General features: G+C 48.4%; 4 protein-coding genes across 9 annotated transcripts in view; 2 read left to right on the forward strand and 2 right to left on the reverse strand.

The window, feature by feature from the left end:
• TSFM (Ts translation elongation factor, mitochondrial) overlaps positions 1-2,401 on the reverse strand; it is an 8,476-nt gene extending 6,075 nt beyond the window's left edge. For both annotated transcript variants that reach the window (XM_037847152.1, XM_037847153.1), the window contains exons 1-4: positions 2,267-2,401; positions 1,815-1,988; positions 1,042-1,170; positions 277-399 (exon numbers count right to left, since the gene is read on the reverse strand). In XM_037847152.1, coding sequence (XP_037703080.1) covers positions 277-399; positions 1,042-1,170; positions 1,815-1,988; positions 2,267-2,320 — 480 coding nt within the window. In that variant the 5' untranslated portion in view covers positions 2,321-2,401. The remainder of the gene's footprint in view (positions 1-276; positions 400-1,041; positions 1,171-1,814; positions 1,989-2,266) is intronic.
• Positions 2,402-2,601: 200 nt separating this feature from the next.
• EEF1AKMT3 (EEF1A lysine methyltransferase 3) lies at positions 2,602-13,200 on the reverse strand. Of its 3 annotated transcripts, none has more exons than XM_037847157.1 (3): positions 12,657-13,200; positions 12,452-12,563; positions 2,602-4,592 (listed from the first exon to the last, which is right to left on the reverse strand). In XM_037847157.1, the coding sequence occupies exons 1-3, from the start codon at positions 12,852-12,854 to the stop codon at positions 4,201-4,203; spliced, it is 702 nt and encodes a 233-aa protein (XP_037703085.1). In that variant the 5' UTR covers positions 12,855-13,200; the 3' UTR covers positions 2,602-4,200. The 3 variants fall into 3 exon arrangements, with proteins under 3 accessions (XP_037703085.1, XP_037703086.1, XP_037703084.1); XM_037847158.1 differs by having other exon boundaries at positions 12,678-13,198; XM_037847156.1 differs by having other exon boundaries at positions 12,452-13,200.
• METTL1 (methyltransferase like 1) lies at positions 12,552-16,768 on the forward strand. 2 transcript variants are annotated; one of them, XM_037847155.1, is made up of 6 exons: positions 12,552-13,149; positions 14,357-14,520; positions 15,450-15,634; positions 15,736-15,849; positions 15,983-16,084; positions 16,247-16,768. In XM_037847155.1, exons 2-6 carry the CDS (start codon positions 14,376-14,378, stop codon positions 16,400-16,402), a joined length of 702 nt encoding a protein of 233 aa, XP_037703083.1. In that variant the 5' UTR covers positions 12,552-13,149; positions 14,357-14,375; the 3' UTR covers positions 16,403-16,768. The 2 variants fall into 2 exon arrangements, with proteins under 2 accessions (XP_037703083.1, XP_037703082.1); XM_037847154.1 differs by lacking the exon at positions 12,552-13,149 and adding an exon at positions 13,171-13,590.
• A 496-nt stretch (positions 16,769-17,264) lies between these two features.
• LOC119542148 (25-hydroxyvitamin D-1 alpha hydroxylase, mitochondrial) lies at positions 17,265-22,750 on the forward strand. Of its 2 annotated transcripts, XM_037846695.1 has the most exons (9): positions 17,267-18,139; positions 18,789-18,979; positions 19,495-19,697; positions 19,784-19,984; positions 20,069-20,241; positions 20,449-20,615; positions 20,807-20,885; positions 21,172-21,369; positions 21,707-22,750. In XM_037846695.1, the coding sequence occupies exons 1-9, from the start codon at positions 17,945-17,947 to the stop codon at positions 21,860-21,862; spliced, it is 1,563 nt and encodes a 520-aa protein (XP_037702623.1). In that variant the 5' UTR covers positions 17,267-17,944; the 3' UTR covers positions 21,863-22,750. The 2 variants fall into 2 exon arrangements, with proteins under 2 accessions (XP_037702624.1, XP_037702623.1); XM_037846696.1 differs by lacking the exon at positions 20,807-20,885 and having other exon boundaries at positions 17,265-18,139; positions 21,707-21,834.
• The last annotated feature ends 2,343 nt before the right edge of the window (positions 22,751-25,093 follow it).

The following is a 25,093-nucleotide window of genomic DNA, read 5'->3' on the forward strand; positions in this document are numbered from 1 at the left end:
TGCCCTCATGAAAATTACATTCCACTGGTGAAAACAGTCAATATACAAATAAATAAACACGTAATATATAAGCGCTATAATAAAAACTTTAAGCAGAAAAGGGGATAGAGTGACAGGAGAGAGAGTACTCCTTACTGAGGAGGTAACATAAAAGCAGAGGCATGAAGTAAGGAAAGGAGTGAGATATGAGAATATCTGAAAAAAATTAGGAGGAACAAGTGCAAAGATCCTAAAGGGGGAACAAATTGGCTTGTTGGAAACAATCCCCAAACTCACTTTACTATACGTGGAGAGTTCATCCTTTAGGCTCTGACAATGCAACATGGTTCCAAGGGCTACTTGATGGACCAACTGTTGAAATTTTAAGTTTCTGGAAACAAAATCTGTTTCACAGTTTACCTGTGGGAACAAATTGGTGTTGCTGTATAAGCAGTTTACTGATAGTTTCCAAAGGTGCCTTAATGCTGTAGAGCAAACCTAGCTATTGATGGTTAAGCTGCAGACTCAACAAAACAGAAATAAATGACACTGAATGAAGAGATTCCTCCTATGCCATTCATAAGATGGAACCATACTACTGACAAAGGACTTGCTTCAAGTTCACCACTTGCTTGAGGCCGCTCACCATAATCACCTCACTGCTGTTAGCTTGTTTACCCCCTTGTCTCACTCTAACCTAATCTACCTCTAATTCTTCACCAATTGTGTTAGCCTATAATAGAACAGCTACTCTATCTATCAATGAATTAATGTAATTTCTAGCTTTAAAGCCTAATTGTTCCAAGAAACAATCAGTGACCAGGTGTGATGCTGTACTATACTCATATTAAAGAGTAATATTTGAACTGCTAGGCCTTTTCTCATCAACAGACCTGTGCATTTCTATACTTAAAGGAATCCATAGCTAACAACTGAGGTCTGTTGGGTTTAATTCCAAATACTCTTCAATGTTCTAAAATAGACCTCCTCTTTCACAATACAAAGGGTCTACCCCAAAGCATTATACCCAAAAGACAACTGTACCTAGTATCTGGAACTCACCTCTACTAACACAGTCGTGTTCCCTTCCTGCAGCAGACCAATGAGGCCTTCTTTAGTCTTTCTCCCATGGAGTTTGGCAACTTTGCTCCAGCCCTCCTTCTGTGCCTGCTTGTGGAGCCAGCTCTCTGCCTACAAATTGTAAAGAAAAAGGGCAGTTGACAAAGTCACAGAATTTAGAAGTGTATGGACCTCTAAATTATATTCAGGTTCCTTCCTTGATTCTTTCTGCTTCCCCTAAATGCTAGAAAAGGAACTAAAGTAAGCTATTAATTATTGGCAATCTACTACTAAATGCCAAATGCCAGGCATTGTACCTGGTGCTTTGTTTGGGTAAACATCTTCATAACAACCCTAGGGAACAGACAGTAGTATCTTCATCACACAGACAAAAGTGTTGAAACTCTGAAAGATTAGGTAGGGATAAGTTTGAGGGCCATTTCAGTCCTGGTTGGTGTTAACTCCAAAGCTCACACAAGCCCTTCCCACTCCAAGCAGGAGACTGTGGAACAGGGTTTGTTGCATGGAATGGGGTTTGTTAACCCTGGGATCCTGAAACAACTGCTTCCAAATCAGGCAGTCGACCGCTGAGGTCCAGCCAGTTAGGCCAGAATCCCATCCGGGGTTCTGAGGCAGGCTTGACTTCTGCACTACCTACCGCGACCTCCCCTAGAGCCTCGAGTCGGGCCCTAGCTCCCTGCCCTACCCGCCCTTCACCACCTTCTCCCTTACCCACCCACCCTCCTCCCCCCACCCCACTCCCGCCGCACACACACCTGTTTGAGATCCTCGCCACAAGTCTCCAGAGCTTTCTTGCAGTTCACAAAGGAGTAGCCCGTTTTCCGCCGTAGCTTCATAAGAAGCTCCTTGCTGGAGGCCGAGACAAACAGCCAGGTCCCAGCGTGAAATGTGTGCCATGGCTGGGGCGGCTGAAGCAGGAGGGGCCCCGCCTGAAAGGGATAAAGAGAAAGAGATGAGAATCAGGAACCAGGGAGAAGCTCTGGGGGGTGGAAAGCACATCGGCAGGAAGGTGACCTTAGGAGAAGGTGGAGCTTGGGAGGTGAGAGAAGGGCAGCGCACTGGAGCTGGACAGCTAAGAAGCAAGGCCGACCCGGGAAGGGCGGGTTAGGGGGTCGAGGGAAGGGAAGAGTGCGCTGCGGGAGCTCAGGAGAGCTGCAGGGAAGGCAGGTTTGACTCGAGATTCGGTGCCAGGGCCAGGACCCCTCACCGGGCGGATACCAGTGCGCGAGATGAAGAGGCGCAACGGCCGCAACAGCAACATCTCCTCGCCACCGCACACTCCTGCCTGCCGGCGCACCTTTGAGACGACAAACCTACGGCGTGGCGACAGGGCCAAACCTTGCCAACCCAAACGCGCCAAACCAAGATGACGCCACCTGCTGGCCGGAGGACACAGTCGCCTTCCCAAATTAGTCTGAAATGTTTCACACAGGAATTACACCTCCACAGGTAAAATAGTGGAAGTCATGAGGTAAAGTCATAAAATAACAATACAAGACAATCTGGATAACGCTTTAGATTTCTTTATTTCCATTGCGCTTTCATTATTCATTATCCATTTTATGAATTATGACCCACATCAGGTAGATTTTGGAAGGCAAGTTTGGAAATTTGCCCAAGGTCATCTAAGGAGGCAGGGTGGAAGTCCTTCAACAAATACCAAGTAAATAATTGTTGAATAAGTAAAATATTTGTTGAACAACTACTGCATTCCAGCAACTCCGCTACCCTTCGGAGTATTATAAATCAGTAATCACAGCCCTACCCTCAAAGGTAATCTAGTGGTGAGAAGATAAGGAGCAGACAAATGACCACAAAAACAAGTAAATCACATAAAATGAACAAACAGTTATGGGGTTTCAAGGAAGAAAGAAATCACATCCAAACAGGAGGCTCAGGAATAGCTTCTTTTTTTCTTTTTTTTTTTCAGGAAAGAGATGACATGTGAGATGTGAGAGGACCTTTCAAGAGTAATGAAGAATTTTGACAGATAGAAATAGATAGCCCTTCCAGGCAGGGGATCATCATAAAGAATGAAGGAAGAAGTTAGCAAATCTATGGGTGCATTTAGGGAACAAAGTGGAGACCTTTTGAAACGTGGCCCCAGGTTCCAATACATGTACGAGAAGAGTAGGAAATGAAGTAAAAGGGCAACTGGGTGTCACAGGGGACAGACTGAGTACCAAGCAGAGGATCTTGTTCTTGCTTCTGTAGGCAGTGGGAGCTAATCAGAGTTAATTTTGGAAGATCACAACAGTTGGCAGACTGGCTTGAAGGGGGAAGAATGGGAAGTAAGGAGTCCAGAGGAAGTGACTATGTGACCCAAGCAGTAATAAAGAAAGCACCAACCAAGGGCCCACAGTGGGAACAGAAAAGAGGTGAAGGCAAAAAACATAAGAAAGGAAGGAATGATGGGACTTGGAAACCTAAAGAAAATTCAAAAATAATAAGAATCTAGTACTCAATCCAATGTTCCTCTACATGGCATGATGTTCTGTAATCAGAGTGCCAACTCTGAAAAGGATGAAAAAGCTACAGTCCCAAGGACAGTTCTACTACCTACCTGCAGCTCCAGGGCTGCAAAGGCTTGACACAGTTAGATCCATGGTCCCTCTTCCCACCAGACTCCATCTTTAGAAGCAAGAAATGGATGGTCTAAGGCATATTCCTTCCCAGCCCCCCATGCAGAAACCTGAATTCTTTGCATGTGTAAGAGATCTTTAATGCCTATTTCTTTCTCTTTAAAAAATTCCATAGGATCTGGCAAAAAAAAAAAAAAATCCATTCGGTATTAACAGACAACAGCAAGACTAGAGGTCACCAGGGACAGTCTCTCTGCAGCCACTGCTCTCACATCCCATTTACCTTTAGCCCTAAAAATCCTGGACAACCAGTCACTCTCCTTCTCTGAGAATAGGAACTGGGAACTTCTTTTGTGCTCTAAGACTAAGTGCTGCTGGAATTCCAGTACTTATAGCAACAGACACCTCCTTGCATCTACCCAAGAATAGCTGAAGGAACAAAGATGAAAAAAAGAAAGAGCAGAGAAATCCATCCTGTTTGGTCTTCGCATTTATGGCTTTGGAGACATGGCAGTTCCTTCATTAAGACAAGGGGTTCAAAGAAGCAGATGGAATGACATCAAGCAGGTCTTGGTTCTCTGTGCCTGGCCCTATAGATGTTCACATTCTCATCCTCATCCCGCTGGGCCAACTCCAGTTGGAAATGCTGGGGTAGAAGGTGCTGAAAGAAGCTCTCTGTCCCGTGCTCCTCTCTCATCTTGGAGGCCAGATAAATGGTGCCATGGGGCCCACACAGGTGTTGAAGGGTTCCCAGCAGCAGTGGGAAGGTGGGCTCCAGGTATACAATATCAGCCCCCAGCACCAGGTCATAGTCTCTAGGGAAGACATGCTGGTCAATCCCCCAGGACAAGGCCCGGACCTGAGCCCGGTCTCCAGCTGGCATATTGGCCTGGACGTTGCCTTGGATCTGTTCTAGGGCCAGGGGCAGGTCAGTGATGGTAACATCCCCTCCTGGGAGAGAGGAAGGAGGAGAAATGCAAGTCAGAGGGATCAACCAAGGACTCTCAGGTCCTTCATGGGCAGCTCACAGTCCAAACTCTGGCTTTTAGTTGCCCTAACCTCCATTACACCACTGCCATTCTCCATTACACCACATTCTATGACACCAACATTCTTTCAGAACTCATCTTCGACCACTCTGTCCAACACACACCAATAAGACATCAAGAGAAGCCTGGGGAGGACTAGGCTGGAGATGGCCTGTGTTCCCACCCCCCAGTGACACAAACCCAGCCTTCAGGGGTCTGGAAAACTTCCCAGAAGACATGGCCTAAGTTGAGCACTGACAGACAAGTAGGAGTTGGTCAGGTGGAGTTTTCCAAGTAGAGAACAGTGAACACAAGGACTTGGTGGTAAAAAAAAAAGCCTGGTGGGTTGAAGGAAGGCTGGAACTTAGAGAATGCAGAAGACAGGGAGAGAAGGGCCAAGACACAAGACTACAGAGGAAAGTGATTATGACACCGTAAGGAGACTCAGATGTGATCCTGAAGGCAATAGGTTTTAAAAGTAGAAGCACAGAGTGAAGATGACCAGATTAGCATTTCAGAAAGCATCATTCATCCAATAACTATGTACTGAACACTTACTAAGTGTTGGGGATACAGTAGTGAGCAAGACAAAAATCTCAGCCTTCCTTGATTTTCATTCTAAAGGTGGAGACACACTAGTTACTGCAAAATTAACTATTTAATCATAATTGTGATGACGATCATAGAAAGAGAGGTAGGAAGTACTAAGCATTCATTCGTATTTATCATGTGCCTACGTTAAGCCAAGTAATAAGAATACAGCAGTAAACTAAACAACCAAGAATCCCTCCCCTCTTGGAGGGACAAGAAATGGACAATAACAAACAAGCAAGTTAATGTAGTAAAACATACACTGTATACCAGATGGTAATAAGTGCTATGATGAAGCATAATGAAGCAAGAAAGAGACATGAGAAGTGTTTGAGGGATGGGGCAGGGAATGCAATTTTAAGTTGAGTACTTGGGGAAAATCTCACTGAGAAGATGATGTTTGAGCAAAGACCTGAAGGAAGTGATAGAGCAATCCATGTGGTTCTCTCAGGTGAAGGCATACCAAATGAGGAACCAGCAAGTGCACAGACCTTGAGGCAGGAGTGTGCCTGGCATGTCTGAGAAACAGCTGGAAGGCCAGTGACTGGACCAGTATAAGTGAGAAGAGAATAGTAGGTACCAGATCATAATCTTGTAAGGAGATTGTAATAATTTTGGCTTTTAGTATGAGTGAGAATGTGAAGCTATTAGAGAATTTTAAGTGGAAAACTGGCATAGAGTGACTTATGCTTTAAGAGGATCATTCTGGCTGCTGTGATGAGAAAAGATTGCAAAGAGACAAGGGCTGATGCAAAGAGAGTAGTTAGGAGGTTGTTGCAATAACCCAAGTGAGAGATGATGGTGGTTTGAACCAAGGTAGTAGAAATGGCTAAGAAGTGGCGGGATCCTGAGTATATTTCGAAGGTAGAGCCCTCAAGATTTGCCCACAGAATGGATATGAGATATTAGAAACAGAGAGAGAAGTTGAGGATGACTCCAAGATATTTGGCCTGACCAACTAGAAGACAGAATTACCATTCATTTAGATGAGAAAAAGCTACAGGAGGAGTAGGTTTGGATGGAACGATCATGAGTTCATTTGAGATGTCCATCAGATAACCAAATGAAGCTATCAAGTAGGCAATCAGTTATGTAAATAAGTCTGGAAATTGAAGTGGGTGAGTCATAGAGTCATCTACATAGAGTCACAAGACAATGAGATTGCTTGGGAGTGAGTGTAGACAGGAAAAGGAAGTGGGTCAAAGGACTGCCCTGAGTCCTGGATCACTCAAGTTATCAGTGATGATGATGAAAAGCAACCAACAAAGGAGAACAGAAAGGAGTAGCTAATGAGATAATAGAAAGCAGAAGTGTGGTGCCCTGGAAATCAAAGGAAGTGTTTCAAGAAGAAAGTGCTCAAAGAGGAGGGAATGTCAAGTAAGGTGGCTGATAACTGACCCCTGGATTTAACAACATGGAGGGCACTGGTAACCTTGATGTGCCAGTTTGAATGTATTGTGTCCCCCAAATGCCATTATCTTTGTGGTCTTGTGGGACAGATGTTTTGGTGTTGGTTGGATTTGCCTGGAGTGTGCCCCACCCAGCTGTGGGAGATGATTCTGATGAGATGTTCCCATGGAGGCGTGGCCCCGCCCATTCGGGGTGGGCCTTGATCAGTGGAGCTATATAAATGAGCTGACTCAGAGAGCGGGAACTCACTTAGTGCAGCTGGGAGTGATGTTTTGAAGAGGAGCAAGCTTGCTAGAGAATAACATCCTGGGAGAAAGCCGTTTTGAGGCGGGAGCTTTGGAGCAGACGCCAGCTGCCTTCCTAGCTAACAGAGGTTTTCCAGATGCCATTGGCCATCCTCCGGTGAAGGTACCCGATTGCTGAGGTGTTACCTTGGACGCTTTGTGGCCTTAAGACTGTAACTGTGTAGCGAAATAAACCCCCGTTTTATAAAAGCCTATCCATCTCTGGTGTTTTGCATTCTGCAGCATTAGCAAACTAGGACACTTGACTAGGAGCAACTGGAGTGAGAGGGCATGGTGGGGCAAAAGTCCAGCTGAAATGAACTGAGGAAAGAATAGGAAGAGAGTAACCAGAGACGTGAGTATTCTTGAGGAGGTTTGTTGAAAAGAAGAGAAGAGAAATGGGGTGGTAACGAGGGAAATACAGGATCAGGTTTTTTTTTTCTGAGATAGGAGAAATTACAGCCTATTTATATGCATATTTTAAATTGTATATATACATAGGGGATGCTTCAGAGAGGAGGAGAAACTGAATGCAGGAGAGATGGGGAGAATTGCTGGAACAATGTCTTTGAGTAGGTGGGTAGGTTTGTGAAGGATCTAGTGACAGGTGGAAGATGGCTGGAGCTTAGCTGGAAGCACAGAGGTTCATCCACAGTAGCAGGAGAAAAGGCAGCACATACAGATACAGGTGTAATTAGGTGAGCAAATGTTGTAAAAGAAACGTGGATATTTTCTTTGAGAAAATAGAAGCAATCAGAAGAGATAAGAAAATCATGAGCTACAGGTGAAGATAGAGGAGAAAGCATTTGGAGGTTTGAGGAGCAAGAAGGTAAGAAACAGATGTTTAGAAGAGCAGAAGAAAAAGAGGACACAGGAAATAGAATAGGCTAGCTGAGCTGCACTAAGGATAGTAATGATAAATTTAAAATGAGAACAGTCAGCACAGTTGGGCATATAATAGATGGGCCTAAGCTAGTCTGGGGATAGGAGCATAAAGGAGGGCCTCTCTTGGAAGGGATGTTTTAGCTGAGCAACAAAGGATACCTACGCCTTAACCAGGTGATAAAAGGGTTTCAGAAAGAGTACGGGCCTTCTGTGTGAAGGCGCCCAAGGAAGGAGATATCATGGTAGGCTTTAGGAATTGACAGAAGGGCAATGCGGCTGGAACACAAGGACAGGAGGTGGAGGCCTACCTTGGAAGTCATGCCAAAGGCATTGGTTTTATCCTGAATGCAGTGAGGAGCCACTGAAAGATTTACCAAGGGAGGAGAATATGTGATTATAGTTGTATTTTGAAAAGATCACTTGGACTGCTAGGTGGAATGGGCACAGGTCTAGGTAGGGGCAAGGAGTAGAAGCAGGATGACCAGTTTGGTTAATTGTAGCAGTCCAGGCAAGTGGTGGTGGTGCCATGGACTGGGAGCTGTCAGTGAAGATGGAAAAACATGAAAAGATTTAAGAGATATTTAGGAGACAATATCAACAGGACTTGAATAATGGATATGAGAGTAAGACAAAGAGGTATGTCTAGGTGATGTCTAAGTTTTCCACTGGGCAGATGGTGGTTGAATTCACTGAGATAGGGAAGCCTGAGGGGAAAAGGTTTGGTAGGAGAAGATCACAAGATCTAGTTTGGACATGCCAGACTTCCCCATGGGAAGGCTAGAAGTTTCTTGAGGAAATCCAGGCAAGAGATGGCAGTAGCCTGAACTAAGGTAGAGATGGTGGGAAAAGCAATGGACACTTGGGGAAGACACTAGCTGGGATGTGAGCAGGAGGGTGTAAGGGACATAGTGACACTCAGATATCTGGCTTGGCAACTGAATAGGAAGCAAAGGGGAAGTTGGTCTGAGAGCAAGACAGTAAAAGTAGATGCTTTCCTCCATATTATATGTCTTTCCTCCCCTTTTTACAGTATCTGCCTGCATCTCATCTACTCATCCTTCTTGGAAAAATTGCTGATAACAATCCTTCCATTCTTTCTGAGCCTACTGTGTTCCACTGTTCACTTCCTTCTCTTCCTTGATGGACTCCCAGGAAATCAAGGCATACATGGCCAGAGCACGTCCACTGCTCCCTTACCATAGTTCTTATACTGTGACATCTTTCCCTGTCTCCCCTGCTCAATGGTAACCAACTTGGGGGGAGGGAATCTGTCCTACTCATTGTTGTATCTGCGATATGTAGTATGATTCTTGGCACATAACAGACTCAGAATATACATTGGTTGAATTATTCATTCAATGAATGAATGCCTGCCTCTGGGAAGACTTCCCTTAATGTAACCTAGTTCTGTTCTGTCCCCTATGAACAAGGATATATTAATGTGCATTCCTAGGAAGATGACTTTGTGCTTTAAATGAAGGGGTTTGGGTGTGGGTGGGTGTGGGGTTTTGTCTGCCTATAAGTTTACAAGTTAAGGAACTGTTTCCTTTGTATTTGTTGGTTCTTGACAAAACTGAAGCAACATTTTCCTTACCCTTTCCTTCCCCAACTCTGTGATGCATGATTCCTAATCTCACTTTCCCCAAAACATATCCTAACCCTCAGAAACTCATAAGCTTGCTTCACCCAAGCAATCAAAACCTAAAGAATATAAAATATATTCATAATGACTGTTCTGGTCTGGGAAAACCTGATTTGGATACCCAAGGAAACCATGCCTAGACAACAGAAAATTACAACCTACACTAAGAAAAACAAAGTTATGGCCCAGTCAAAGGAACAAATGTACACTTCAACTGAGATACAGGAATTTAAACAACTAATGCTAAATCAATTCAAAAAGTTTAGAGAAGATATTGCAAAAGAGATAGAGGCTGTAAAGGAATCACTGGGCATATATACGGCAGAAATCAAAAGTTCAAAAAAACAACTAGTAGAATCTATGGAAATGAAAGGCGCAACACAGGAGATGAAAGACACAGTGGAAACATACAACAGCAGATCTCAAGAGGCAGAAGAAAATACTCAAGAACTAGAGAACAAAACACCTGAAAGCCTACACGCAAAGGAGCAGATGGAGAAAAGAATGAAAAAATATGAGCAACGTCTCCAGGAACTCAAGGATGAAACAAAGTACAATAATGTACGTATCATTGGTGTCCCAGAAGGAGAAGAGAAGGGAAAGGGGGCAGAAGCAATAATAGAGGAAATAATTAATGAAAATTTCCCATCTCTTATGAAAGACATAAAATTACAGATCCAAGAAGCGCAGCATACTCCAAACAGAAGAGATATGAATAGGCCTACGCCAAGACACTTAATAATCAGATTATCAAATGTCAAAGACAAAGAGAGAATCCTGAAAGCAGCAAGAGAAAAGCGATCCATTACATACAAAGGAAGCTTAATAAGACTATGTGTGGATCTCTCAGCAGAAACCATGGAGGCAAGAAGGAAGTGGTGCGATATATTTAAGATACTGAAAGAGAAAAACCGCCAACCAAGAATCCTATATCCAACAAAGCTGTCCTTCAAATATGAGGGAGAGCTCAAAATATTTTCTGACAAACAGACAATGAGAGACTTTGTGAACAAGACACCTGCCCTACAGGAAATACTAAAGGGAGCACTACAGAGTGATAGAAGACAGGAGTGTGTGGTTTGGAACACAATTTTGGGAGATGGTAGCACAACAATGTAAGTACACTGAACAAAGGTAACTATGAATACAGTTGAGAGAGGAAGGTGGGAAGCATGTGAGACACCACAAGAAAGGAGGAAAGATAAAGACTAGGACTGTGTAACTTGGTGAAATCTAGAGTATTCAACAATTGTGATAAAATGAACCAATATGTTCTTTTACGAGGGAGAACAAGCAAATGTCAACCTTGCAAGGTGTTAAAAATGGAGAGGCATTGGGGGAGGGATGCAATCAGCATAAACTAGAGACTGTAACTAATAGAATCATTGTATTATGCTTCCTTTAATGTAACAAAGGTGATATACCAAGGTAAATGCAGATAAGAGGGGGAATAGGGGAGGCATGTTAGACACTTGACATTGGTGGTATTGTCTGATTCTTTATTCTACTTTGATTTAAGGTTATTTTTCCTTTTGCTGCTTCCTAGCTGTCATTTTTTTTTTCCTCTTTCTTTTGCCTCTCTACCTTCTTTGACTCTCCCTCCTGCCTTGTGGAAGAAATGTAGATGCCCTTATATAGATAGTGGTGAAGGTGGTGAACACATAAATGTATGACCATGCAGAGAACCATCGATTATTTACTTGGGATGGAATGTACGGTGAGTGAACGAAACCATATTAAAAAAAAAAAAAAAATGGGTTGATGACAAAACCTCAAGGGCAATATACTGAGTGAAATAAGCCAGACACATAAGGACAATTATTGCAGGGTCTCACTGATAGGAGCTAATTATAATATGTAAACTCATAGACATGAACTATAAGGTACCAAGATATAGGACGAGGCTTAAGAATGGGGAGTGGTTGCTTAGTATGAGCAGAATGTTCAATTAGGATGAACTTAAATGTTTGGAAATGAACAGGGGTGTTGGTAGCAAGATGTGAGAATAACTAACAGTGCTGAATGGTGTGTGAATGAGGTAGAAAGGGGAAGCTTAGAGTCATATATGTTACCAGAAGGAAAGTTGGAGGTCAAAAGATGGGAATGTATAAAACTGAATCCTATGGTGGGCAATGTCCATGATCAACTGTACAAATACTAGAAATCGCTTCCATGAACCAGAACAAATGTATGACAATATAATTAGAAGTTAATAATAGAGGGGCATATAGGGAAGAATTATATACCTATTACAAACTATATACTGCAGTTAGTAGCATTTCAACATTTTTTCATAAACAGTAACAAATGTACTATATCAATACTATGAGTCAACAATTGAGGGGGTTGGTTAGGGATAGGGAGGATTAGAGTTTCCTTTTCTTTTTTTCTTTTTTCATCTTTCACTTTATTTCTTGTCTGGAGTAATAAAAGTTTCTAAAAATTGAACAAAAATTAAGTGTGATGGATGCACAGCTGTATGAGGGTAACCCAGGGGCAAATGATTGTAAACTTTGGATCTTTGGATAATTGTATGGTATCTGAACAATCTCAATAAAAATGAAAAAAATATATATTCATAATGAAGTTATAAAGGACTTATAAATTTGATACACATGGGTGGCTCCCCCTACACGGTACCCCCATATATGCATTTTGACATTAGACCATATCCAAAGAAAATGGGATTTTAATTAACAGCATTCTCCATGAACTCTCAAAGAGCAAAAAAAGCAGAAACTATTCTTTCTATTAAGGCCTGCAGGATTTTTATTTCCTACCCCCAAATCAACCACCTTGTGTGCTCTCACAGTCAGCGCTGGCTGGCACACAGAAGAGGACAAAGTGTTCGTTAAAAAGGAGGGAGCAGGCTGGGCCCAAACCACTCCCCTCCCCCCAAGAATACACAAAGTGACCATTTCTCCACACCTCCCACCCATACTCCTCCCGCCGCAAAACCAGTTCACGCACCCTGCAGCGCCGCCAGGATCCCCACGATGCCGGTTCCCGCACCCAGTTCGATCACCTTCTTGCCTCGGAAATCCACATTTTGACTCTCGAAATAGTTGCACAGGCTCAGAGCCTGTGGGAGAAAAGAGAAAAACAGACTGTAGCTGGGATGGGCCCCACCGAGTAGAGCGGGATCCGGGATCCGGACTTCCCGCGCAACCCTCACCCGGAGCAGCCCACTCCGCACCGCGTCCCACACGCGCGCTGCCACTCCGAGGCGGGACCCGAAGTTCTGCGTGATGCTCAGCACATGACCACAGAAGCAGAATAGGCTCTTCTCCGAGTAAGAGTCTGCAAAGAGACCGTCCTCCCGCGGAAACACGGATTCGGGCTCGGATTCTGGATCTGGGTCGGGGTCTGCCATTCGGACGACAAAGTGCCAGGGCGCCACGTCCCGCGCTCGGATCCCGGATCTGCAGTGGGGTGGGGCTTGGGGGACCGTGGGCCGTCTGGGCTTCCCCGCGGCACCGAGCCCCGCCTCCTGGAATTTGCCCTCCTCCCTCCAGTTTGACTTCCTAGAGGTTGCATGAGGAGCTGTCCCTCTCGTCCTGGTCCCCAGGACACACCTGTCGGGACCCAGGCCGGACCACGGGGGTCAGACCAGGCAGACTGCTCCGAGGCCCAGGGCAGAGGGCAGAGGAGCGAGGATTAATTCTACGGTAAGAGGCGAGACCTGCAGACCCCTCTCACCTGTGGGGTGCACAGGTGCCTGCAAACAGGATGGTAACCCAGACCCAGTCAGAAGCAGACTAAGGGGAAAAGAGTGCCTGAGTGCCTGGGTGTGGCCTTGCCCATCAAGTTAGAGACTAGCGGGGCGAAGACACGGTCCTGCACTCACCCCCTGCCGCCTTCTCCTCCCAAGTCAGCGCTGCCGAATTAGCTCTTGGGTCTTTAAGGGGCGGGTTCGCTACAACGTGCCTGACTACGTCATCATAGTGCGCCTGCGGCTTCCACATGGGCTCGGTGGAAGACCTCGGATCCGGGATCATGGCGGGGTCGGAGACTGGGGATGCGGCCGGAGCGGAGGCCCAGCAGCCCCAGAAGCGTTTCTACCGGCAGCGTGCTCACTCCAACCCTATGGCGGACCATACGCTGCGCTAGTGAGTGAATGAAACAGGCGAGCGGGAGCACGGAGAGGGAAAGGAGAGCGGAATTCTCTAAATAGCCCGCAGCAGCTCGGTTCCGACGGAAAGGGACGGCAGAGGAAGTGTGGCTGGAAGATTAGGAGGATTTGTGAAAAACCTGGAGGGATCAGCTGGGTGACGTCGGTGTTGGGAGTGGGTCCGGGAGATTTGACAGAAGGCGGAGTTAGCGGGTTGGGAAGGAGGCGTGGCGTTCTGGCCAAAGTCTGTGTAACGGTACCAAGTACAGGAAAAGCAAGAACTGATTGCTACTGAAATCAGATAGGATCACAGTGTCCTTTCCATTTTTCGGTTCTGTTTGTTGCATTTAATGAAAACCCAAACATATACAGATTCAATCCTGCCCTTACCTTACTCCATCCCCACAGAGCACGTAAACCAAGTAAGGTCCTAATGCCTTAGGCAGCCAGCCTCTGGGAAAATGGGAACACGATTCTGTCCCAGAAAGGGGAGTTGGCTGGCCAGAGTCACATCAATTCGTAGAAATGGAGATGGGCAGGTCAGCAGTCATGGGCCTCATGAATGTCTTATGATTCACACTGAGGGTTAAGGGTGGTTTCCAGTGTGTACCCTAGAAGCCACAGAGCCCAGTGTTACAGGATTTTTGAGAAATCCTCCTCCCACCTACCTCTCCCACTCACCCCTCTCCCTCAACCACACACATGCATAATAACTTATGCAACGTATGACCTTCTCACATATCTCACGTCTTCTCTCCCAATAGCCCTGTGAAGCCAGAGGAGATGGACTGGTCTGAGCTCTACCCAGAGTTCTTCGTTCCATTGACTCAAAATCAGAGCCATGATGACCCAAAGGATGAGAAAGAGAAAAGAGCTCAGGCCCAAGTGGAGTTTGCAGACATAGGCTGTGGCTATGGTGGCCTGTTAGGTAACACTGTGGCCCTTCCTTTGGGGTGAGGAGAGGCAACGGTCTAGCTTCTGCCATCTCAGCAGGTTTGGTGGGGGCCATAGTTGGCCTTTCCCCTTCGGACCAGACAGGGGTGCTGTGACAGTGTGGGGAGCCTCTGCCTTCCCTCTACTCTGGGTCTGTGGCCTTTGCTCTGGAGAAGGGAGGGGGCTGCCTCAAATGCCTCTTAGAACCTGGGTTGTCCATCTGGCCCCTCCCCTGGCTCTATTCCCTGCGTGAGCCATATCACCTGCCAGGTGCCGGGTCAGTGAGCTGGTCAGCACAAGCGTCAGAGATTAGCCCCTGTGGCCAGTGATCCTGAACTGTCTTTCTCAGATTCCTCCACCTCCCCTCCCCCAATCTCCTTCCCCACCAGAAATCATTCCTCCTACTCTACTCTCTTGTTTTCAGGTCTCTCTTGTATTGTCTTATATTGTCTATATTACCCCAGCCATGCATGCCAGACCACTTCCCTATTTTTAGATCTTCCCATACAGATAACAGCACGACAGAGGGGAAGAGCATGGTATTTGGAGTCAGAAAACCTTGGTTCAAGTTCTGCTCCTTCTTAGATCTATGACCTGGGCATTTCTGACCATCGGTTTCCTTATCACATTTTTTTATCACAGAGTATTGTGAGACTTAAATGAGACAATGTATGAAAACACTGAAAATTCTAAAGCACTGCAAGTATACATGTATCCCCACCTCTCACATTTCCAGTCCTTGTGACAATACCTGAATCTCCTCCAGCCCTGTCCTTCATCATAAAAACATTCTTATCGGCATTTCCTTGTCCCTTGCTATTTCTGGCTTTGGTAGTTGCAGATTGAGGCTTCCTTTCCTGTGTTGACTGCTCTACACTTCCTGCAAGTCAGTGTTGATGATTCCATTCCTATTTCTGTGTCCAGTGGAACTGTCACCACTGTTTCCAGACACACTGATTCTGGGTCTGGAAATCCGGGTGAAGGTCTCAGACTACGTACAAGACCGGATTCGGGCCCTACGTGCAGCTCCCGGAGGTGGCTTCCAGAACATCGCCTGTCTCCGTAGCAATGCCATGAAGCATCTTCCTAACTTCTTCCACAAGGGCCAGGTGGGGAGGGGCCCCAGTGGGTTAGGCTGGTAGGCAGGCAGGGACCTGTAAGTCAGGCTCTTACCACCTGCCTGTGCATGTCTTGCATGTCTGTCTCACAGCTGATGAAGATGTTCTTCCTCTTCCCTGACCCACATTTCAAACGGACGAAGCACAAGTGGCGAATCATCAGTCCTACACTGCTGGCAGAATATGCCTACGTGCTAAGAGTTGGGGTGAGTCCGGAATGGGAGGGAGGTTAGGGTGAGTGACCTATTCAGGGGCCCTCACTGAGAATTAAATGGAGGTGGGTCATCTTGCTGCTCAATTGCATGAAGTCCCCTGTCTGGGATAACTTTGCCTATGCAGGGGCTGGTATACACCATAACCGATGTGCTGGAGCTACACGACTGGATGTGTACCCATTTTGAAGGGCACCCCCTGTTTGAGCGTGTGCCTCTGGAGGAGCTGGTAAGTAGGGGGCCTAAGGGAAATCATAAAGATGCAGACCCTTTCAGAGTGGTTCTGTTTTCCTTGAACCCAGCTCAGTACCAGAAGGATGGGATTGGTGTCTAAGAACCGGGGGCAATGCATAAGGTAGGCAAGGATTATCTGGACCTTTCCTTCTCCCAGAGTGAAGACCCTATTGTGGGACATCTGGGCACCTCAACAGAAGAGGGAAAGAAAGTTCTACGAAATGGAGGAAAGAATTTCCCAGCCGTCTTCCGAAGAATACAGGATCCCATCCTCCAGGCAGTGACCACCGACCCCACCCCACTTGGTCACTGACTGCTCACCCTGCCTTAATCAGACCCCTTCTTGCACAGGCTGGAAAGAAGCAGGCCCTCTGCCCCTTCCCAGCAAAGACTCTGGGGCTGAGAGACAGAGCTCTCAAAGAAGTTGGGGAACTGCCCAGGGCAGAACCCTAGTGTTCGCAGCTACCACTGACTCCTCTCACCTTCTTTCCCTTCCGTTGCCAGCAGAGGCAAAAGAAGCTGACTGGGGAAGTCAAAGGACTTTGGACCAGAGGGGATCTTTGGAAGGGTGTGGGGTCTTGCGCTCCCTAAGCACTCCCTTCTCTTTCTGGAGTCTCTCCTCAGCTGGAGTGAGGAACAACTGCTCCACTGTCCATCTAAACCACCTGCTGAGCTCAAATCATCTGTCCATTGTGTTTACTTTGCAGTCCAGGGCATAATGGCTATATGTGTGCACATGCCCATGCTGCTATTTCTCCAGAAAGGTTGCAGTGTGTATCATGTGCCTTCTCCCATCTTCCCATCCTCTCCCTGCCTAAGACTTGACCTGGGGAATCTCTCCCTTTCTTGTTGCTGTCTCTGGAGTACCCCTGGGAGGGTGTGAGGGTGGAGACCCTCTCCTTCATTTTGACCTTTGATTACAGAGCTTCAGCGTGGACTGACTGACACAAGAGCCTGGTGGGGGTGGAGGTGGGGTGGGGTTTGGGGGAATGAAGAACAGCAAGCTAAACTGTGGAGGATTCTGAGTCCAGAAGTAGAAGGGGGATTGCTGGCCAGAGAGGGGACTCAGTCAGCCGGGGATTCTGAGCATTCACTTAGCCCTTGCTCCTTCCACAGGCTGCCCAGAGAGAATCTCTGAATGTTTCTAATTTGCAAAAATTTCCTCCCTTTCTACTCCTCAAGCCCCAAATTCCCTCAAGATCAGGGCATGTTGACCAAAGAGACCACCTCCCCCACAGAGAAAAATGATGATGGCCTGGGGCCAATTTAACCCAGTAACACCCCAACATCTGCCCAACCTGTATAGAGAGGGGGAGATATGGTTTGGTTGGTGCAGGAAAAATCTTATTTACAGAGAAGGGGCAGCTGAGATGAGCCAAGAATATGGGAACATCTACAGCTGTGCCTCTTCCCTGCATCCCTTCCTGTAGGAGGTGGAAGATGGGGAATTCCTGATGATGGGACTGAGGGGGCCTGGTTCCCTGGGGAAATGGGAATACCAGGGGCTGACTCCTGTGGTTTGGTCATCTAAGTCTCACTAAATAGCCATTCCTAGGAAGGGTCCTTTAGGATGCTGGTTTAGGGGACCAGCCCAGGAGCAGAAACTGAGGCAGGCTACTCCTCCCATGAGAGTCACTGCAAAGTGAGACCCAAGAAGGTCCCAAGGCAGCCCCAGCCCCGCCTACCCTTCCTGGGTGCTAATCCCCAGCATGGACCACTAACGAGAGGGGATTGGCTAAGGATCTTGGAAAGAGGGCGTCACCACTGCCTGGCCCAAGGGTTAAATAGGGGCTGCGGGAAGCAGACAAAATGCTCCGGAGAAGTGCTGTCTTGCTTGGGCTCCCTGAACCAAACCATGACCCAGACCCTGAAGCTCGCCTCCAGGCTGTTCCATCGCGTCCGCTGTGTTCCTGAGCTGGGAGCCTCACTGGGCCCCAGAGGCGCCGACTCAGCGCCCTGCAGCTTGGCTGACATCCCAGGCCCCTCCACACCCGGATTCCTGGCTGAACTTTTCTGCAAGGGGGGGCTGTCACGGCTACACGAGCTGCAGGTAGGGGTCCTTTCCCAGGACAGAACTGGAGAAATTAGCTTTGACAACTCTAGAAAGGGCAGACTAGGGCAGAAGTATGAGGGAGGGCCAGTAAGAATGCATGACCATGAATTATGGAAAAGGCAAGTTAGGACTAAGGGCATTGGCTGGAATAGCACAGAGCCTGTCCTTACACCTAGCAGCATATGCTAAGGAAGCACCTTCTTGCAGTGGGAATGTCTGGAGGCCCTGCTGGTATAGGATAAGTGTGCGGGAGGTAGAAGCACGGCAGTTACCTCCGCGGGCTTTAGATATATTTATTTAAACTACACTTGTCCCTACTCTCACAGAGGGGACTCAGACTAAGGACAGTCCAGGTGGGGAACTTCTAGGGATTTCTCAGCCTCTGCTTGGCCCAAGTGACCAAAGCAAATTCCTGAATATCCACTTTGCACAAAGTTTCTCTGTTTTGCTCATCACTCAAACTTTCTAGGGACGGGAAGTGGGAGAAAGAGGAGTTTGCAGCTTTAGGGTCAGGCATTAGCTGGGTGTTGGCGAAGGAGCAGAAGTTGGTGCTTCCAAAGCCCAGTCTACCCCCTTCTCTTTATCACAAGCCAAGCTGGGAGACCCCCACCGGGGTCTCCATTCTCTGCTACGCATATTTTCCCAGGTGCAGAACTCGGAGCGATTCGGGCCAGTGTGGTTGGCCAGCTTCGGAACCGTGCGCACGGTATTCGTAGCCGCCCCTGCTCTCATCGAGCAGCTGCTGCGACAGGAGGGGCCCCGGCCGGAGCGCTGTAGCTTCTCACCCTGGGTGGAGCATCGCCGTCGCCGCCAGCGAGCATGCGGACTGCTCACCGCGTGAGTCCTCTGCACCCCAAGTCCGGACGCCCCACAGCTGCCCTCTTCTGCGGCGGCTCCCGAAACAATCTGTCTAGGGACGTGGACGGAGATCGGCAGTTTCCCCCAACCTTCTGACATCTTAGTGTTGCCATCACAGTCTGTTTCACCCAGGCTCGTGTAGAACCCTGCCCTCGCCCCCCGCGCACCCCATTACCCTTTGCAGCTACAATGCTGGAAACCCGGGGAACCAGCGGAAGGGGTTAGGGTACCAGGGCCTGGATCGAACGTAAGATACTGTGACTCATGTTACCCGGGAACCCACGCCCCTCTGGGGCAGGAAATGAATAAGGAAGAGGGGAGATGGAAGGCAGGCGCAGGCAGAGGCAGATTTCTGTACCCCGAGGAGCAGTCGCAACCGCTTAGCTCTCCTGGCCACCGCAGCCAAACTCGCTCCTTCTCCGGAGCCAGCCCGGTCCGGCCGCCTCCACACACCCTCACCCGCTCTGATGGGCCCTCTCTCCTCATCCCTGCAGGGAAGGCGAAGAATGGCAGAGGCTCCGCAGCCTCTTAGCCCCACTCCTCCTTCGTCCTCAAGCGGCTGCCGGCTATGCCGGGACCCTGGACAACGTAGTCCGTGATCTTGTGCGGCGACTGAGGCGCCAGCGGGGACGGGACGCCGGGCCGCCCGCGCTAGTTCGGGACGTGGCGGGAGAGTTTTACAAGTTCGGCCTAGAAGGTGAGTCCCAACTCAGAGACAGGGGCAAGGGTAGGGACACGGGACCCGGGTTTCCCGATGCTCTGACCGCGCCCCCTCCCGGCCAGGCATAGCCGCGGTGCTGCTGGGTTCGCGCCTGGGCTGCCTGGAGGCCGAAGTGCGGCCGGACACAGACGCCTTCATCCGCGCCGTGGGCTCGGTGTTTGTGTCCACGCTGCTGACCATGGCGATGCCGGACTGGCTGCACCGCCTCGTGCCGGGGCCCTGGGGCCGCCTCTGCCGGGACTGGGACCAGATGTTTGCATTTAGTAAGGCATAGAAGCAGGTGGGGATGGGGAGACGTAGAGCTGTCCAGGGGTGGGGAGGCATCACTGTGCCATCTCCCCACGCAGCCCAGAAGCACGTGGAGCGGCGAGAGGCCGAGGCGGCCATGAGGAGCCAGGGAAGGCCTGAGGAGGACACGGGCCCCGGGACGCACCTGACCTACTTCCTGTTCCGGGAAAAGCTGCCTGCTCCGTCCATCCTGGGGAATGTAACAGAGCTGCTACTGGCCGGAGTAGACACGGTAAGAGTCTCCCTCCAGGCAGAGAGGCTGACTTCCAGAGTTTAGCTTTTCCAGCCCCTGGGGCCACTTTCTGGTTGCAGGGGACCCACTGTGGCCCTCTAGACAGGTTTGGCTTAGCACCAACTTGGACCCAGACTGCCCCATATTGTGCTCCCTATACTGGGGTCCCCACACTCAAAACCTCTGACCTCTCATCTGTCCCCTCAGGTATCCAATACACTCTCCTGGGCTCTGTATGAGCTTTCCCGGCACCCTGAAGTCCAGAAGGCACTCTACTCCGAGATTACAGCTGCTCTAGGCTCCTGTGCCCACGCCCCAGCCACTGCTCTATCCCAGCTGCCCCTGCTGAAGGCTGTGGTGAAGGAGGTGCTGAGGTGAGGGGGAAAGAGAGGAGGACCTAGGATTAATGCTGGGGAAGCAGATAGCAGACGGAGGCAGGGAGACAGAAGAGAAAAATAGTACTCCAGGCCAAGAATGGGTTTGGATGTTGGGGAGGATAAGAGAGGAGGGATGTTACCATCCCCAGCCTCATCTTGCTGTCTCCCTCTTGTGCTCGGCCACTCAGGCTGTACCCTGTGGTACCTGGAAATTCCCGTGTCCCAGACAAAGACATTTGTGTGGGTGACTACATTATTCCAAAAAATGTGAGTAGAGCCTATGGACTCTTTTTGCTGAGCCCATCCCTCACTATCTTGGGCCCCAGCCCTGCTCTCAAACCCCCCACAAACTCTTCAAACCCTCCTGTTGGAGTGAATGCCTCTCTCTAGCTGTAATGGATATAATGGGGAAATCATTCCAAAAATGACCCCTGCAAACTTCCCCATTACCAACTAGGACTTGGCTTTGTCCCAGTTGATATATCCTCTTGTCATTCCATGTCCCTCCCTGCATTATTGGGCCAAAACTAAGTTTGTGTTCTTTTCCCACTAGACGCTGGTCACTCTGTGTCACTATGCCACTTCACGGGACCCTGCCCAGTTCCCAGAGCCAAATTCTTTTCGTCCAGCACGATGGCTGGGGGAGGGCCCATCCCCCCACCCATTTTCATCTCTCCCCTTTGGGTTTGGCAAGCGCAGCTGCATGGGGAGACGCCTGGCAGAGCTTGAGCTGCAAATGGCTTTGGCCCAGGTAAGTGATCTAGACCTTACAGCTTCTCCAGACTAGAGAGACCCTAACCCTCTAAAGCTGTGAGATCTTCTTCTCTGACAAGCTTAGGAAAACATATATAAGACCTGGTAGACCTAATCCTCTGAACATGGCATTCCCATCATAGGCATGGAGGGTGGGCAAGGATATTTGGACTATCTTTCTCCCTACCATAATCCCTTACCCTTGTTAACCAGGAAGTCTCCTAGTGGCCACAGATGCCACCTCTACATTGCCCATCCTAACACTAATTGTTTACCAGTCAAGCCCACCATTACAGACCCCTCTCATAGTGATAGCCTTTGGCCTCTCTTTGCAGATCTTGACCCACTTTGAGGTACAGCCTGAGCCAGGTGCTGCCCCAGTCAAACCTATGACCCGGACTGTCTTGGTCCCTGAGAGGAGCATCAACCTACAGTTTCTGGACAGAGAGAGCTGTGGAAGCAGGCTATCATCATCACCCCTTTCCTCATAATAGGGGCTTATTAGGCTCAAGACCAAGAGATGCATCTTTCCCGAGGTCTGTCTGACCTAGCTAGTCAGAATGACCATAATAAAGTGTTTGAGGTAGTTCTGACCCAGGTGTGAAGTATGAGCTTGGCCAGACCCAGCTGGCCCTAAGCAAACCATGGTCCCCTACCAGCTCAGTCCATCTCCTGGTCATATCATGGGCATCCTTCAAGGGCCAACTCAGATCTTAACTAACAATGCTGTGTAGCCTGAGGAAGGATTCACCCACAACCCTTTTGGGGCCTCCATGGTATTCATTGATGCTGCTGACCAAGCACGTACCATGGGATGAGCTAAGTAATTGTGCATCTGATCTGCACCTAGTTGGTCCTCCCACCTTGCATGTGAGCTCCTTGAGGGGAAGGATGAGGCCTTAGTCAATCTTGGTATTCCCTGCCAGGGTCTATCTGACTAGGTGAAACCATATACATTGTCAGATTGAATCTGGACCATGAGGCAGAAGAGATAAGCAGCTTACCAGGCTGTACCCCCCTCCTTCCTCATTTTGCCCCTAGGAAAGTGAGTCTTCCCTAGCCTGGTTTATGATACATTCAACTTTCCTTGGCTCTCTGGTCACTGTTAGGTGGGCTTGCCTTGCCACTTAGTCCTCAGGCAGGGACATCTTTGGGCCTGCCCCTGCCCAGGTGTATGTCTTCCTTTTTAGATCGAAATTTTTAAATATTCAAAGTTTTGAAATTTAAAAAAAAAAAAATCATGTGTTCCATCCTTGATTTTTGACTTACTTTTCTCCCCTTCTACTTCCTACAAGACCTAGAGGTGTAATCCTGATCCCCATCTCCACTTTGGTTTCCTAGGTCCTGGGAGAGAACCCCCTCCCCACCTCCCACACTTAAAAATGGGAGGTCTAGACTCCTGAGAGAATGGTTTGCATCACAAACCCAGACATGTTTCTGTCTGTAGTAGGAACAGCCAAGTCTGGCTCCCTCTAAGAGAGTAAGGGGGTGGTAGTGAAAAGTAACTGCCAGGGCCAGGCTGTAGATATGGGTTGGGGAGCTGGGGACTTGCAGCAATGGACAGAGGTGGCTGATTCCTTGGGAGGGAAAGTGCTTTTGGAACCTGGACTGCCAAGACTGAAGGACATCCTAAAATGGTCACCCTGCCCTCTCTGGGAAAGTTGCCCCAAGATAATTTCCTTCAGAGAAAGACAGGAATACAGGCAGAGAAGTGAAGTCAGACAGATAGGATAAAAGCCGAGTATGGGGGTGGTCAGAAGCCCTGAAGCACACAGGCAGGAGAAGGGGGGAAGGTGGTGGGCAGGACTCTTTCCCTGTCAGCACTCTCTCTGGTCCCTAGAGGCTGGGCATAGTTCTCCCCTTGTGATGTGTACAGATGAACTCATCTTCTATCCAAATAAATCTCTCAGCACACTCCCCACAGCTCCCTCTGTACCCAGATTATCCTCCCCATGTCAGGACTTGCCCCCTTCCTCCTGCCCCCACCCCCATTCCAATTAACTGGGTGTAGATGGATATTTCATTTCACACTTCCCCCTCCTCCCCACCACCTCGGCCCCCTGCCCTAGCCATGGCTCCCTTACCATAGAAACTCCAGTACTCACCCAGGCCTTTTCGGGTGGTTTCTACCTATGCAAAATCCACAAGGTGGCATATCCATAGCCGTATGTAGTGACGAAGGCCAGTGCACATTTACTGCCCCTCCTCTTAATCCCTTCTCTACTCAGTCTCCATCCCCACTCCTATATCCTTAAGTGATCTGATTTTCAGATTTGAGTTGTGAGGGAGAATAAAAACCCAGCCCACTCTCAGACCCTGGGCTCTGATGAGTCTGACCACCTAGATTCTCCATTGGGCAAGAGGTCTGCCAATTTGAGGACGGCAGCAGTTCCCATGACCACTTTCCTGGACAAGGATTTCTTTAAGCTGGAAGAAGGGAAGGAGAGAGGGCCATATTGATTGGTAGCCCCAACACCTATTGCTGCTGGAGGGAAGACTACTGTCTCACTTGGTCTGGTTTTAGGACCCAGGGTGGAAATTAGGGCATTGTTTGTGTGTGTGTCTGTTTTGGGACATGTCTAAGTTTCCAGGTGGAACCATCGGTAGGGGACAGCCAAAGCTTGGTACAGGCATCCCCAAGTGTCATGTATCTACCTAAGTCCCTATCTGCCAGTATCAGTATTAGGAGACACTCTGATTTGTTGTGTCCCTTCTGGTCCCCACCAGTTCTTCTGAGCGCAAATCAGTAACATCTGGCCCCTCAGTCTCCCCAGGTATGAAATGGGGGGGACCAGCTCTCTGAGGAAACGGTTTCTCATTGGGAAGATGGCAGGCTCAGTCTAATTACCTCACACTGATCCCTCAGAGGTTGGAGGTGGATATACTCCCACACTTCTGTGTGACTCAGACCCCAGGCCAGCTTTGGTTCCTGCACCTCCAGGCAAGTCTGGGTGCCAGCACCATGGACTGTAGCCAAGACCCCATTTGGAGAGGGGTAGAGAATCAGTTTCCTGGGTAAAGATATGTGGGTCCTTAAGAGAGAAACATTTTCTCCAAAACATCCCCAAGGGGAGAGGCAGGGCAGAACCATCCTTGTGAGAAGGATGGATAATAGGAAAGGCCTCTGGATCTAACTTTAGCAATGTATGGAATTATTATTTTAATTGCTGATTAATAATTCACTTAAAAGACACCTCCATTCATATAATGCACAGCCCCAAGGCTTCATCATTCATATAACCCACCTTTTAGCCAGTCATTCCCAAACCTTTCTCTATAAGCAACAGCCTACTACACTGCTGCCTCCAAGCACAATACCTTGCAGTTAATACCAATAGCTGGGGCACACCCGGATCAGCCCTGCAACCCTGAACTGGAGCAGCTTAAACTGGAGGCTGAACTCATAACATTGGGAGACTCCCTTCTGTCTCACTCCAAAGGAGTCTATATTCAACTTCACACCACTTCTCTGGATGACATAGTACCTGGGAAGGATCAACGAACCCAGACAATCCCCAGAGCAAAATGGATGGCTCCAGCCTTTCCCTAGCCCCTAAGCCCCAATGTTTAGGGGGGCAGAGTGGCTCTCATTCTTGCAAATAACCACCATCCTTCCCATTTGCAATGTCCATTTCCCCTCATATTTCCATATATATTATGTCACTTAACACAAAATTCCAAGGCTCTGGGCACCTCTGAATGAAAAACATATTCTGGAATTA

The sequence above is a fragment of the Choloepus didactylus genome, chromosome 8 (genome assembly GCF_015220235.1).
Source record: "Choloepus didactylus isolate mChoDid1 chromosome 8, mChoDid1.pri, whole genome shotgun sequence".
NCBI lineage: Eukaryota > Metazoa > Chordata > Mammalia > Pilosa > Megalonychidae > Choloepus > Choloepus didactylus.

Bases quoted from the DNA above. Each gene is read 5' to 3' on its own strand.
- LOC119542148 (XM_037846695.1), top strand. From the start codon at position 17,945: ATGACCCAGACCCTGAAGCTCGCCTCCAGGCTGTTCCATCGCGTCCGC. The intron at 18,140-18,788 runs GTAGGGGTCCTT...ATATTTTCCCAG, and splicing joins CACGGCTACACGAGCTGCAG to GTGCAGAACTCGGAGCGATT. The intron at 20,616-20,806 runs GTGAGGGGGAAA...TCGGCCACTCAG, and splicing joins GTGGTGAAGGAGGTGCTGAG to GCTGTACCCTGTGGTACCTG.
- EEF1AKMT3 (XM_037847156.1), bottom strand. From the start codon at position 12,854: ATGGCAGACCCCGACCCAGATCCAGAATCCGAGCCCGAATCCGTGTTT. The intron at 4,593-12,451 runs GTGCGTGAACTG...CCTCTCTCCCAG, and splicing joins GATCCTGGCGGCGCTGCAGG to GAGGGGATGTTACCATCACT.
- METTL1 (XM_037847154.1), top strand. From the start codon at position 13,445: ATGGGCTCGGTGGAAGACCTCGGATCCGGGATCATGGCGGGGTCGGAG. The intron at 14,521-15,449 runs GTAACACTGTGG...TTCTGTGTCCAG, and splicing joins TGGCTATGGTGGCCTGTTAG to TGGAACTGTCACCACTGTTT. The intron at 16,085-16,246 runs GTAAGTAGGGGG...TCCTTCTCCCAG, and splicing joins GTGTGCCTCTGGAGGAGCTG to AGTGAAGACCCTATTGTGGG.